The sequence below is a fragment of the Thermobia domestica genome, chromosome 5 (assembly GCF_964235325.1).
Source record: "Thermobia domestica chromosome 5, izTheDome1.hap1.1, whole genome shotgun sequence".
Taxonomy (NCBI): domain Eukaryota; kingdom Metazoa; phylum Arthropoda; class Insecta; order Zygentoma; family Lepismatidae; genus Thermobia; species Thermobia domestica.
Genome location: NC_137458.1, coordinates 305,008,170 through 305,024,302, shown reverse-complemented (window position 1 = coordinate 305,024,302; position 16,133 = coordinate 305,008,170). Strand labels below are relative to the sequence as shown.

Genomic DNA, 16,133 nt, shown 5'->3' with positions numbered 1-16,133 from the left:
TAATATATTCATTAAATTATATGTTCAGTAATAAATCTTACAAATTTTGTAAGAAAAATTAAGAATAACCGTGGAAATAAAATAACTGTCTGTTTAAGAAAATGTAAAGAAGTTGAAAAAGAGCCGATACTACTTAGAACCAAAAACAAAGCACTGTCCCGTCTGTGTGAAGTTGGCCCCTCAAATGTTTGGGCTACACGAGATTATTATTGAAACAGAAAGTACTTCATTTGGGCTGTTTGGGCTAGCAACTTTAGTGTTTGGGCTATTCTGAAAATAAAGCTACAACTTCACAAAGTTTGGGGGGCCAATTTCACGTTGGCCCCCAAGTGATTGGGCGAGACGAGATTTTTATTGGGCTGGCTAGTACTTCGTTTGGGCCGATTGGGTCAGCAACTTTTAGCATTTGGGCTATTACACTTTCCGAAATATGGGCTATTAAACTTATTGAAAAGTGATTTCCCTGCTTCTTTTTTCGGGGCTAACTTCATTCATATGATATTTCTGGCAAATACATTTATTGAAATTGAGAGTACTTCGTGTCAACTAGCAGCTTAGGAAGTTTCAAGATTTGGGCTGTATTTTAAACAGAATTAGACCTTCATAAAATTTGGGGGGATAACTTCACATTAGCCCCCGAGTGATTGGACCAGACGAGATTTTTATTGGGCTGATTGGGTCAGTAACTTTAAGCGTTTGGGCTATTATAATTTCCAAAATATGAACTATTAAACTTATTGAAAAGTGATTTCCCTGCTTCTTTTGTCGGGGCTAACTTCATTCATATGATATTTCTGGCAAATACATTTATTGAAATTGAGAGTACTTCGTGTCAACTAGCAGCTTAGGAAGTTTCAAGATTTGGGCTGTATTTTAAACAGAATTAGACCTTCATAAAATTTGGGGGGATAACTTCACATTAGCCCCCGAGTGATTGGACCAGACGAGATTTTTATTGGGCTGATTGGGTCAGTAACTTTAAGCGTTTGGGCTATTATAATTTCCAAAATATGAACTATTAAACTTATTGAAAAGTGATTTCCCTGCTTCTTTTGTCGGGGCTAACTTCATTCATATGATATTTCTGACAAATACATTTATTGGAATTGACAGTACTTCGTGTCAACTAGCAGTTTAAGTAGTTTCAAGATTTGGGCTGTATTTTAAACAGAGTTAGACCTTCACGAAGTTTGGACGGCCAATTTCACGTTAGCCCACCAAGTGACTGGACCAGACAGAAATTTTATTGGGCTGAATAGTATTTCGTTTGGGCTGATTGGGTCAGCAAGTTTTAGTGTTTGTGCTATCAAGACTTCGACTGTATTTGAAAGGGAGTTAGTCCTTCAGATATTTGGCTGCCGGAAATAATCGCTTTTAATCTAATAGGTGAGGAGTTTTCTTATCTTATAAACTATTTGGACTATACATCGGTGGAGCGCCAAATGCTGAAAAAAGATGCAATATTGCCATCTTCCACACACTGTGCCAGAGGTGCTGACACAGAATTACGTCATTATTAATTTCTATGTTAGTACTAAATTTATATTTGGCAGAGTTTGCAAGTGGTCACCCAAAACTATTAAACTGTAGGTCATATAATTACGACTCTCATTTATTCACGACCGTACCAGCGGGCACCCTGATCGCCTTTGGACCCGGAGCATCGCCCCGGTTTCCCCAGCCTATTACGCTCTTGGACCGAGGATGTTTATGCAAGACCAAAACCAAGACTAAATGTGCAAGAATACTCAAATTGCCAAGACTCCAGCAAAAACATTAGCCCCCCTGCCTTGATACTTTTATGAATAGACGAAACATAGAGAAAAACTTTATACTTCAAATTCATAATTTTGTATTTCGTTTTGTTTTGTCGGTTTAAGCCAAGGGGGCAGCAAGGGGAGCAGAGTGATTCAATTACTTCCCCAGGAACATGAAGAAGTGCTCATCGTAATATTTTGAAATAATCGAACCGAGAAAAAAGATATTGCTTTCTTATTGATTTTCCTATATACAATATAATGTGGATGAGTATTCGGCTTAAAAATGACAAATGGCTCGTAAATGAATAATAATAATAATAATAATAATAATAATAATAATAATAATAATAATAATAATAATAATAATAATAATAATAATAATAATATAACCGAGAGTAGTTAGAAAACTGTATGCTCCTTGAGACTCCATTGGGAATCAAACCTGGAGCTCTCTACATCAAACACAGGTGTATATATATATATATATATATATATATATATATATATATATATATATATATATATATATATATATATATATTATCGACGTATTCACAAAAGGCGTACGTAACAAGTAAAGAATGGATTGATATTAAAATTATTTGGACATGTTTTCAAGGTTTGACGCAATTCAATTATGTATGTAGAATATATAATTTTCACCAGTGTCTTATACACAGTTAGTTTACCGTACGTATATAACCATTACAATTGTAAAGTTAATGCTTTACACAGTTTATTAAGATAGTAGTTGTATTCCAATAAAATAAATTTAGGGAATTAAAGCTGATAACTACTTAGACAAATTAGCGCTGTCAAAAATTAAGATTCACCAAATCCGGATTTCCGATAATGAAATGTCAAAAACCGAAATTAGAATTCCGGATAATGAAATGTCTAACAACCGAAAAGGATTTCGGGTAATAAAACGTCGAAAGCCGAAATCCGGATTTCGTATAATGAAATACTAAAATCTTGGTATCTGCGTATTCGACAGCATTAGACAAAATGTTATGGAAAAAGAATTCCAAATTGAATATTACATGAAGATGAAGACGACATCGTATAAAGTTATTGGGATCTTTAATAACTGGTATGTTAATCAATCTCATAAATTAGTGGGCACAAGTTTCATTTCCATTATAAATAACATTCAAAGAACTAAAAAAAAAATACTAATTAGTAAAAGTATTTTTCAGATATATCATATTAGTGAACTTGGCGCCGGAAAAAGAAGTAGGAAAATCACTTTTCAATAAGTTTAATAGCCCATATTTCGGAAATTATGATAGCCCAAACGCTAGAAGTTGCTGACCCAATCAGGCCAAACGAAGTATTATCCAGTCCAATAAAAATCTCGTCTGGCCCAATCAGTTGGGAGCTAATGTGAAATTGCCCCCTCCCCCCAAACTTCGTGAAAGTCTAATTCTGTTTAAAATACAGCCCAAATCAAGAAACTTCCTACAGTGCTAGTTGACACAAAGTACTGTCAATTAAAATAAATGTATTTGTCAGAAATATCATATTAGTGAAGATGGCCTCGACAAAAGAAGCAGAAACATCACTTTTCAATAAGTTTAATAGCCCATATTTCGGAAAGTGTAATAGCCCAATAGGGATGCGCACGAGACAAGATTTGTGGCTGTCTCGTCTCGAAAATGTGCTGTAAAAGTGATGTCTCGACTCGAAAAATGTATATTTCTCTATTGAAAGAGCCGTGTCTCGACTCGAATTTTGTCAGGAAAATCCTGTCTCGACTCGTCTCGTGCCCATCCCTCCCGTAATAATCGTCTTCCTTAGCCTAACGGGTACAATCATGAAAGATATCATTTTTACTTTGTAAACCGTTATTTTTCTTCTTAAAAATCTTCTGAGCAAATAATAATTGTAGCAATGGTGCTTTAAATTCATAAATAAAATCTCTCTCTCATGTTTCGTCTCCCCAAACAAGTATGCGAAGTTGAATCTTCCATCACTTTCGAATTTTCACTCCAAAACAAAATCAATCGTTTGTCATTGATTGTTTTGAAGAAAAAATCGTTTGAAACAGATATATGCAAAACTAGCGTCAATTAAACGCTTTGCTGGCTTAAAATAAGAAAATAAATTGTAATATGTTCCTCTACTCAGTCAAGTTTTATTATTGCTGAAGCGCCCTCTGATAGACGATGTTTTTTTTTTTTGTCTTTAAAATTAAATATTACCATTGTGACCTAAATTTGGATTTAAACGGCATCGGAAGTGTCACTGTTCCTCTCAGCGACACTGAAAGCTATGGATTCGAGACAACTTCGGTCATTTTCGACAATTTATATATATATATATATATATATATATATATATATATATATATATATATATATATATATATATATATATATATATATATCCCTTTCCCTCCTCCAAGTTGCAGGGATGAATTTGGATTTAAATAGCATCGGAAGTGTCACCGTTCATCTCAGCGACCCCGAAAACTATGGATTCAACATTAATATCGGCCATTTTCGATCATTTTTATATATCTCTTCCTTCTCCCCTTCCCCTAAGTTGCACTGTCAAAGTAAAATAATAAAAAAACATCTCAGGCCCGAACCTCATCTATGTTGAAAATTTGATCGAGCAGTTCAAGAGTTATTAAATCACAAACATAGTGATTTAAAGTTGTAGACAACTTCACTAATCGCCACTTTCAAGTTTCGATCCAAAACCATAATTAATCGTTTATTTTGAAGGAAAGTGTCATTTGTATTAAAAAATTTCAAAGAGATATTTACAAAATAAAGTTAAGGAAGGGAAACTTCACACTGGCTTCTGCTTTCAAATTTCAATTTGAAACCAAAATTCGGAAGTAGGCGCCAGTATGAAGTTTCCTCCCCCGACTCTTTTTTGCAAATATGTCTTCAAATTTTTCTTAACTAACTACCTTTTTATCCAATGCTAACAAAGGCTACATTTTGTTACTCACCTGGCGTAAGAAGCACATACTCAACTCTCTCACCGTAAAGTACATCCTGTTTTGAACTACCATCACTTTTATCTCAACTTTTTCTCAAACCTCCGGCCAAGAGAAGGCGTAACCTTCTAAGGCCCGCTCATCTCTGGATGGGAATGAAAGACAGGGAAAGAAAACTACCTTTTCTTCGTAACAATCAATAACAAACGATTGATTTTGGTCTTGAATCCAAATTTGAAAGTAGAGAGCCAGTGTGAATTTGGCCCCCCAACTTTATTTTGTATATACTTCTTTGCGCTTTACGAAACAAACTATTTTTTTCTTCAAAACAATCAATCACAAACGATTGATTTTGCTTTCAAGTCGAAATTTGAAAATGGGTGTCACCTTCATACCTGTCGTAAAGTTTCGCCTAATCCTCGTTTTGTCTAGCCAATTATCTGACACTTTATGACAGATACAAGATAGGATTTGTGTCCACCATTTTAGGCGAAAAAGTGATCCTGATTTGACCTAACCCTCGATATACCTAAAATGATGGTCAATAAAAACATCGTGAAAAGTCAACTAGAGGCAAATTACAAATGAAAATTTTCTATTATATGAAAGAAGAAGAAATGAAAAATATAATATTAATATTGATATTATAATAACTCGCAGTCAGTATTTTCAAGGAGTTAGGATTACCAAAGCTCCTTTATGTATTTACCATGTTCACACACACAAACACACTATATATATATATATGCAGACATGACCTACATGCATTCAGTTCTTAGTATATATATGCATTTTGTAGCAACGTCGCTGATAAAGAACTACTGAGTAAATCTACCAATCCACCACCAGTTACATCGATTGACACTAGCACCATTTATTAGTGTAACAACGATGTAAGTGTTTGATGTACTGACGTCTACTGCTCTACTAATCTTTTAATCCTGACAGACAGTGCAAAACAGCCACTCACGTTTGCTGTCTCAACGTCCCGCTTGCATACGTTACTCCATGTAAACGCAACTGCAAAAATAGATTCACTCGTCAGTTGAGTAATCATTATTAGGCACATAACTATCCACTTGTTTGAGTTAACAATGTGTCTGACTTCTACGTATTAGAGGTTTGCGAACAGTGTGCTCGTTTATGGACAATCGGATCTGTTCGTTGCAACAGTGTGTCTGACTTCAACTATGCGCTGCGAACGAGGTGGTCGTTTCTGGGGAAACAGATCTTTTTGTTGCAGCAATGTGTCTGACTTCAACCACGCTCTGCGAACGGGGTGGTTGTTTTTGGACAATCGGATCTCTTTTGTTGCAGAAATGTGCCTGACTTTAACTACGCGCTGTGAACGGGGTAGTCGTTTTCGAACAATCGCATCTTTTTGTTGCAACAAGGTGTCTGACTTCAACTACGTGCTGCGAACGGGGTGGTCGTTTTGGGACGATCGCGTCTTTTTGTTGCAAAAATGTGTCCGACTTCTACTATGCGCTGCGAACGGGGTGGTAGTTTTTGGACAGTTAGGCCGTTTTGCTGCTCTCATTCAGTTCTTAGTATTATCGACCCGCTACTATATAGCTTATACCATATATATTAATAAATTATCAATAATCGAAGGACTCAGTTTGCTAACATGATAAGTGTAAACCTTTTCTCATCTGAGAGCGTGTTGCATGCTCTGTGCTTCAAGCAGACTTCACCAAAGTAACAAGTTCATTAATAATATATGTGCTTTAATTTTCTGTGGCAACTGACCATTATGTATCTATATAGTTTAGTGAATATTATACGTAACATTTATTATTGTTGTTGTTTTGCAGATATCACCATGACCATGGATATGAATCTTCAACGTGTCCGGGAGCCACCATCCGTCACAAGCTCCCCAACTCCCCAGACGCTTTACTCACCTCCACGAACCACTTTTGGAGTTAAAAGAAGTTTCGACGTCGCATTTCTGATGGCGCCAGATGACCACAGTAAGAAGGAAAAAAATATTAAAGTTACAAGTGGCACCACCAACGGAAAACCTCCACAACTTTCGCCTCCTTTAATACCAACAATTCCAACCTTGACGCCAACAACGTTAAGTCTCATGGCTCAAGAAGCGGAATTCAGAGCTCGCTCCGGTAAAACGGACGGTGCAATTTCACCTTCGCTGCGAGGTTACGATACGTCGTCATCACAGGATTCCCAAGATGCATTGCTGCCAAACGAAGACAGGGTAAGCAAGACGAAACAGCAACCACAAGACTTTACCCCTGTCCGAAGTGCTTTTACCAAAGTTTCCAAGGTAGATGGTTCGAGTACTGGAGCACCGATACTCCCTACAATAACGGCCGGACTTTCGCCTGAATCCCCATCGTATCAAGCTAGTTTAAGTCCACCAATACCTAGTCCTAATTCGCCAATACCTCCAATTCCTTATATACCTCCTCCACCAACAACTGTAACTACCAAAGCTTTCACGATGCCCTTGCTGACACCAGTAACTCATCATTCGTTACTTCAATCGACAAAACCATACTCAACAGCAGCAGCGGCAGCTTTTCTTCTACCCGGCATAGATTCATCAGCTGCGACAGCTGCAGCTGCAGCGGCAGCAGCGGTAGCTGCTAAAGATAAACTGAATAACAACAGTAGTTCTCAAAACACAAGTAATAGTACTTCTGGTAATGGTACTAGCTTTATGGAAAATTATCTGAAAACAGCGCCACAGTCGTTGTACTCTGATAAAGAATTAGCATTTCAAGCAACAGCTGCCGCTGCAGCTGCGACGCTACCAGCGGCTACAGGACTATCTAAATTAAGACCAATGCTATACCCGGATGCTTACAATCTAGCTACGACTTATCCGTATGCGGCAGCTGCAAATTTTGCTTCTGCTCCTGCAGATTTACTAGCAAGACCGCCGCCATTTTTGACAGCTGCACCTGTTTCGTCGCTTCTGCCACCATCGTTCGCGGCGCTAACTCTTCCCGCACAAAATGTGTGTGCTAAGTGCAATATTAGTTTCCGTATGACTTCTGACTTAGTGTATCATATGCGTTCCCACCACAAAGGAGAGAATGATCCGTTGAAACGAAAGCGCGAAGAGAAACTCAAGTGTCCCGTCTGTAACGAAAGTTTCCGTGAGCGACACCATCTAACACGACACATGACTGCTCACCAGGATAAGGATGACGAAGAAGAAGGCGGTAAGTGACGCTGTCATGGCGTTGAAGACGGACTTTGTCAACGACGCCAACAGCAAAGACGCTCAACCAAAAGGTATAACTAGATATTATGTATGTATTTGTACAGTTAAGAGGGCAAAACAATGTAAAAAAAAAAAAATGTTTTTAATTACATGTTTCAAAAACAGGGTTGTTAATGGCAAGGGAATATAAAAATTATTTTCTATTCCGGTTCCGGAACTTAGATTAACATTTTAATTCGGCGTGCTTCGGCAAGAAAACCGATATATATTTCGACATACCGGTCCTGTTTACGAAACCGAAAACAACAGTCATAATGAACAGCAGGGGATTTAGAAGGTAAAACCTTTGGGGGGGGGATGAAGCCAGAATCCAGACAGGTATCCAGTGGCGGATCCAGGATATGATCAAGGGAGGGGCTCAACCATACTTTGCCGTTTTATCCAGTGTAAAGCAGGATTCAACCTCATTTTATCCAGTGTATATATCTGAGCTTCAAGGTGGGGGGCTATAGCCCCTATAGCCCTTCCTTTGGATCCGCCCTTGGGTATATCATAAACTATAAACTTTCAAATATATATAAATAATAGCTTAAATTATTTTTGTCAGTCAAAAAACTGGGGGAGCCTAGGCAAGATCTGCCCCTGAATGCATTAGGACTACGTTTTGAAACAGTTACATCACACCACTTGCAACCATCGTAAGCTCAAGATCATTACAAGCTGGAAAAAGATTGAGGAACTGTTCAAATGATAATTCTAAGGAACTATCTATAGTAATGAAAAGTTCGGTTTGAAAAAAGCCCTTTTGATAAGAAATTCTCTTTTGGTTCCGCACCCGGAATAGTTTTTTCTTTTTTTTTTTCGGAAATATCCATTCCGGTTTCGACGGTTACGTTAGCATTAACAACCCTGTTTAAATCTGTTAATCGAATAATAATAATATGTCCGTATGGTCTGCTTTATCGTTAGATATTGTTTCTGGTTCTCATTGTATCTGTTGAAGTCCGAAATGAGCAACATAATATTTGAATAGCCGAAAATGTTGGCTATAAATGTGAGTTCAGTTCTTTTTGTGAAGGCTGGTACGGAATAAAGCCCATGAAACTTATTACATCAATATACTGCTGTCATCTCTTGGTATTGAGTTAAACTAACTATTCGAAAACTATGAAAAAGAGTATTATAATAATGTACTTTTATTGAGGTTATAGTTGGCTCACCAGATGGCAGAAGAGAGCAAAACGTTTTGATCTAAATTGTTTTCATAACAGTTTTATTTGCAAGAATAGTGTAAACCAAGGATGTTATAAAATTGAGAATCTACCTATATGTATCTTCATCCTGTTAACGCAATGAAACCAAATAAACAACCGAGCAACGACACTGAGAAACGGTCTGATTGGCTACTCTCGTTTCCGTCATTAATGTTGGCTCAAAACATTGCGATCCTATTGGGTGGAGCGGGCAGAGTGGGGATGGCGAAACAGTGACGTACGGCTTCACGATTTTGTTGTATAGGCAAATCCTCTATTTTATAACATCGTTGGTATAAACTCTGAAAATAACATACAGTACATCAGTTTGTTGCTGAATAATCTCAATTAAGATTAGCCAATTGTGGTTCAAGCACGTTTATACTTAATAACACTTTCGTTCTAGCTGTTTCTAGGAAAAGCTTGTTAGTTGAATGCAGTGTTGCCACTAAATAGTTTTCTTATATTACTGTTTGCAATTAATTTCTGGTTGCTATAGTCCAGAAGGTATAACATCGTTGGCTTCCCGCGCTTAGACCTGCTCGTCACTGGAGGTGTGGTAAAGGGGTAGCCAATCACCACCAGCCGTCTACTGAGCTCAGCGAGCCACGAGTATCCAAGCTAGCCACTCCCCATAAACGTCACAACTTTTCGCGGGAAGCCAACTACGTTATACCCCCATACTACAGTAAGTAGCTTTTTTTTTTTACAGTAAAACATCAAAACAAGTAACTAAAACAACCGTGAAGAGCAATGTTTGCTATTTGAATGTTCGGTTCTCTGCTGCGTAAGGTCCCTGGTCCGATTCCCTGCTAAGTAAGTTTGTGGTGGGTAACGCAGTATCCGTGGGTTTTCTGAGAGCACTAACATTACCTCCCACATCTTCATTCCACCAGTTATTCCATCATCGTTCACTTCCCTTAGTCATCCGTCTCCCTTAGTCTAAAGGGCAGAATCGTGGAACGTTAAATTGACCGTTAAGATTTCATTCATCTAGAAGTTTCTGCACTTTTTAAGGAGTGTAACTCATCCTTTATAGATTTAACATGTTTGTCCGTGTCTGTTCCGAAGAAAAAAAATATATCAAGAACCAGTGGTGCTATTCACCCGGTTATCACCGGTTCGCTAGAACCGATTGGTAAAATATTTTGAGTTCGCAGAACCGTTTGTAATACAACAGTAAATTTTACCTAGCTATATCCTTCTTTCTCACTTCAACCATAGGTTAGTGGGCAACATGGAAATTTGTCTCCCTTGAGATAGCTGTTTTATACTTTGATAAGGTCTCTTATTGATCTAGATATTCTATCCTTGGTCCTCCTCTTTCTGGTTTTCCTTCTGCCTTTCCTTCTATCAACACGCTGATCCAATCAGAATGCCGAATAAGATGGCCAAGTATGCTATTTCTTCTTTTTCCTATTATCTTCATGATCTGTCGTCCTTCATTAGCTTCCTTTAGTACGTCTTCATTCCTTTTCCTTTCGGTCCAGGATATGCGCAGCATTCTGCGCCAACACCACATTTGAAATGCTTCCAGCTTGGATATTTCAGGTTTTCTCAATGTCCACGTCTCTGATCCGTAAAGAACCACGCCCCATACCAAAATCTTAATAAAATCCAACGACACATTTCTTGACGTTAGCAGTCCTCTTTTCCTATTGAATGCTTGTTTAGCCTGCGCTATTCTGGAACTTACGTCTTTTTCTCTTCTCCTGCCCAAGGATATTAGACGTCTTAACGTCTTCGATTTTCTCTCCATCTAGCTATACGTGTGCCCCTTCCTGTTTTGTTCTTGCGCACTTTAGCAGTTTGATTTTCTTCTTATTTATCTTCATTTTGCATGTGTTTTCCAGTTGGTCGTTAAAATTTGAAAAATGCTTCCTGCAAGTCCTCTTCGTTCTCCGCTATCAGTGCTATGTCATCAGCAAACATCAGTTATGCTGGAAAACTGGTCATTTACCGTACTTTCACGTCTTTCTCTTATTTATCAAAGGATTCTTTCATAACCTCTTCTCTATAGATGTTGAACAGGAGAGGTGAAAGTCTACATCCTTGACTTATTCGTGCTTCCTTCTGATCTCTTCCTACAACAGCTGCCTGGTTCCTGTAAAGCTGGTATATTATTCTTCTGTCTCTGTAATCCACTTTCAGATTCTTCAACGCTCTGAACATGATATTCCAATCTATGTTGTCAAAAGCTTTCTCTATGTCTACAAATGCTATCACAATTGATGTGTTTATTCTGATGTGTTGTTCCATGATCAACCGTAGACTCAGTATTGCTTCCCTTGTTCCCTTTTTGCTCCTGAATCCAAACTGACCCTCCGTTAGCCGTTCTTCGATTTTCCCTTCTATTCGTTGTGCGATAATTTTGCACTATATTTTTGATGCATAGTAAAGTAAACTTAACGTTCTGTGCTCCTTTTCTCTTCAGGATGGGGACCAATATGCTTTTCTCAAAGTCTCTCTGTATTTTTCCCGACATTTCATTAATAAGATTAAATAGCTTTTTTTGTTTGTTTGTTTGTTTGTTACTATTCCGAGATTCTTAATCACTTCCGTTGGCATTTGGTCTATTTCTGGGGCTTTACCATTTTCTCCAAAGCATTGTCAAATTCGCACTGTAAAATTGATGGTCTTAATTCGTTTTCATCGAAGTCTTCTTTTCTTCGTTCACTATGTCTCCTTTGTAGAGTTCTTGAATGTATTCCTTCCACCGAGTTTATGTGGTGGGATTCCACTTTAACCAGCAGACCCTGTCTCATAGCCTCGCTGCTGAAAGAGACGTAAAACTCAAAATCAACTCAATTCAATAAACTACTGCGTACATTCCTCATGGGAGTGCAAATTGAGTTCCATTGCTGAAGTCGACTATGATGTTCTGAAAAAAAATTGTTACACTATATTATGTAAAACCACTACTCTAATCTAGCAGGGATATTCAGAATTTAAGATTAAATTCCTAAGAATACTTTTTATTGACAGTTGCTAAGACGGTACATTGCGAATTGAGCTGCCAGTACTCAAACTTTTACAAATTGATCCTGACACCAGTAAGTGTGTTGTTTTCTAAAGCACGGAAATATAAGTAAATACTATGCAAACGGAATAGTGTGTACAAATATTCGATGTACAACAAAGTTATATTAAATGCAATTAACTTTAGCACGGTCATCTATCGGTTAATTTCACAATCAAAGAACAGCTTTCGGCAAGGTAAAACATTTCTTACAGCGACCGTTCTGACAGAAAACAAGTAGCAGACTCACATGTAAAGGTAATGTGTGCACCACGTGAAAGAGTTTGGTTTATGTGTTCTCAACGATTATTGAAAACGGAAAAGGTAGTAGATTTCTAGGGCTAACTGCTGTATCGCCGGACCAATTTTAGAAAATTTACCAGATGAAATGGATAATTTATTTTGGTTTGTAAGAGTGAGTGAAAGTCAGATGAGAGGCATAGTTGAAGTTAAGAAAATATTTGTTTACCTGGTATGTTAGTTCACTGTTAAAAATACTTTCTTAAATCTGAGAAAGCGTTTCTTATCTGTGAACCGGGAATATATTTTCTTAGAAACAAGAGCTTGAAACTCTCATTAATGAGAAATGAAGAAAATTGGATGAGATTTATAAATTGTAACGAGAAAATATAGTGTTACTGTCCCCATGAATTAGAATTATCAAATCTCATCTCTAAGAAAATATTCTCTCGGTGCAAGATAAGAATTTCTCAAATTTAAGAAATGATTTTTAACAGTGTTGTTTTTGATGTTGTAAGTGGCACTATATGTAAAGGCGGAAGGAACTATTTGGCGGAGAAGAACACTTGTTATGATTTATGAGAAATGCAGTGTATAAATGGTGCGTGACTGACAAGATTGGCACATATCGTGTATGAGTTTTATAGAGTTATACAAAAATAAGGAGTGTCAGTTGTTGAAATTGTGTTAAAGGCATGGCCTAATAAACAGGCGAACAGTTTGTCCTAAGTGTAGAAACGAATTGAAACTACAGAAAAGAAGAGGAACATCTAACCAAACCTTTGGACTCGGTTAGATAGCATTCGTACTTTTTAATGGCCACCTAGCACAAGTTGGGTCGTGCTTTACGCACTACTTTCTATGCCATACGTCCGTACTTTATTTCGAACAATAATCAATATCAAGTGTTCCAGGGACACAGCTTAGTATTTTTTGGGGAGAAACTAAATAACATTCCCCTTTGTATCGTTTTTCGCATGTTCCGGCGATACACAGTAATGCCGATTTCTATCACCTCCTGTTTTAATGGAGAGATTCTTAGAACGCTAAATGGATTTAAGCAAACCCTTCTCGCTATTTCTTATCAAATTTCCTCTATGTAGATCAATGTTGAAACTAGAAGTTGTAGTGGTTTTCTATCACTTCTAGTCAGGGGCGGATCCAGGGGGACGATTGCCCCTCTTCCAGAAGAGGAAACTTTCTTATTTTATATATATAAATAAAACCCATCCCAAAGTTTGGGGCCCTTAAAAGTAGTAGTATGACAACCCACCGTTTCCCCTCCCCCCAGAAGTCGGTCCTGGATCCTCCCCTGCTTCTAGGCAGGAAGGTAAGGATGGAAATGAAGTGCATTCTTGGACACTTAACTGACTGCAATAAACCGATTCTCCCTATCTATTACCGTTTTTTCTCTATAGTGATCAACATTAAAACGTTTTCATTATCACTCCCGGTAAATGAAACACCTCCATTAACTCGGTTTCTAACTTTGGAATTTATTCCGAAGTTGGTCGCCAGTCTAGTTTTTGGCTAAAAGCGTAATAATTGGTTCTTTTGTGTACCAAGTTTAATAGTTAATTCAAATAGTATTGCCGAGCGAGCGTTAGCGAATGAAGTAGGGTTAGAGCCCCGCATGGCACGTTGTTTTCTCTCTTTATTACAGCTAAATGGGAAGGGGGACCTGTGTTCTAGAATCCTGCCGCCATGTTGGTTATGTTACTTACCGTTACGTTGACAAGTATTACTTTCTCCACGTTTCCTTACAGTTATCTGCTTACCGCATTTTCTACAATCTATTTTTAGATTTATTAAGTCATGACTTTTCCTTACTTTAAATAGATTTCCCTAATTATCGCCAGCCATGTTTACAAAACAAATGCTCATTAAATTCCCATAATCCTACCATGAAGTAACCTTGCGCCAAGTAGTTCCCTCCGCTTGTCAAATAGTTCCATGTTTAGAATCGTTAATATAAGAAAATAAACACAACTTTTGCACTCCTTATGCCTTATCAAGCACACAAACAAGCAATTTATTCATTTCTTCCCGGTGAATTTTCAAAATCTTGTTAGAAACGGATGACCAACTTTGGAACTTAACCCCTAACTTTTGACCCCCTACAATCTGGACAAAATTCATCCAGGTCCATTAGGTAATTCTTAAGATTATTTTTCTCTCCTCAATAAACACACGTATACATGGATAGACAGAAAAGTATATAATTTATATAAAGTAGTTTTCGTGAACCGAATCCCTTAATAAGCAAGACTGAATCATAGAAATGTTTTTAAAAAATAAACAGCATCGATTATAAATTTTATCTTCGTAATCTATGAACCACTTGCTGCAAAAAGCAAACATGTTCAACATTTACACATTTCCTTTTTTTATGACGATAATGGTTTGTAACAGGTCAATGGATCGTTTAGCACAGAAATGACACTTGTTCGCTCGATAACAATGGGCATCGCGACACGTGGAATTTTCATGTTATGGTGGAAACAACGTAAAGATAGTTTTCTCCAGTTTTTTTTTTTTTTTCCTCTTGCAAACGTTACGACGTGTTTGCTTTCTGCAGTAAGCGGTTCATATTAGAAAAATCTTTCGGTCCCTTTGACCTTAGGAAGACGGATGATTGCGGTAAGTAAATAATGATGGAAAAATTGGTGGAATGGAAATGTGGATGAAAGTGGAAGTACCCGGAGTAAACCCACGGAAACCATGTTGTCCACAGCAAACTTACTTGACTGGGGTCTTACCACAAGTGGGCGTTTCAACACACATACTAAATCACTTCGCCCTTAACAAAAAAAAAAAAAAAAAAAAATGAACACATTGTACAGTCGTATTCGAGAAATCTTGACCACTCATCTTACTTTACAGGACCATATTCTGACGACCGTACGTACAAAGTTCTAATATTTTGGTCCTAAATTAAGATTTCAATCGATCAAAGAAAATTCATAATAGTGATTTAATTTCACTTTTCAAAAAGGTTGGATTAACGTTTTTCTTTTTTAAAAAAGGAATGCTTCTACATTATTAACTAGTAGAATACCCGTCCTTCGCACGGAAAGAATACATTTTATTTTAGACATAAAGAGTGAATTTGGATTTAAACGGCATCGGAAGTATCACTGTTTGTCTCAGTGACAGTGGAAACTATGAATTCGACACTAATATAGGTCATTTTTGATCATTATATATATATATATATATATATATATATATATATATATATATATATATATATATATCTTCTCTTTCCCCAAGTTGCGGGACTCAATTTGTATGTAAACGGCATCGGAAGTGACACTGTTCATCTCAGTGACCCGGGAATCTATGGATTCGGCACAAATATGTCATTTGCGACCATTTATATATATATATATATATATATATATATATATATATATATATATATATATATATATATATATATATATATATATATATATATATATATATATATATATATATCCCCATTCCCCTCCGCTAAGTTGCACCGTCAAAGTGAAATGATAAAAATCATCCCAGGTTCGAACCTCACCTAAGTGGAAAATTTGATCGACAACGATCGAATGCTTCAAGAGATTAGGAGCCACAAACATAGTCACTTTCAATTTTATAATATGGATAAATTCGAATTGTGAGCAAGAGTATAGGATTTTTCTCAGAGACATGGAGGGTCTTTATTTATTTTTTTTTAAAA

At 37.1% G+C, this 16,133-nt stretch overlaps 1 protein-coding gene across 1 annotated transcript in view; it reads left to right on the top strand.

The window, feature by feature from the left end:
• LOC145686762 (uncharacterized) overlaps positions 1-15,679 on the top strand; it is a 43,541-nt gene extending 27,862 nt beyond the window's left edge. Inside the window, exon 2 of the mRNA XM_081760401.1 lies at positions 6,531-15,679. Within this exon, the coding sequence (XP_081616527.1) occupies positions 6,539-7,915 (1,377 nt within the window). The 5' untranslated portion in view covers positions 6,531-6,538 and the 3' untranslated portion in view covers positions 7,916-15,679. The remainder of the gene's footprint in view (positions 1-6,530) is intronic.
• The last annotated feature ends 454 nt before the right edge of the window (positions 15,680-16,133 follow it).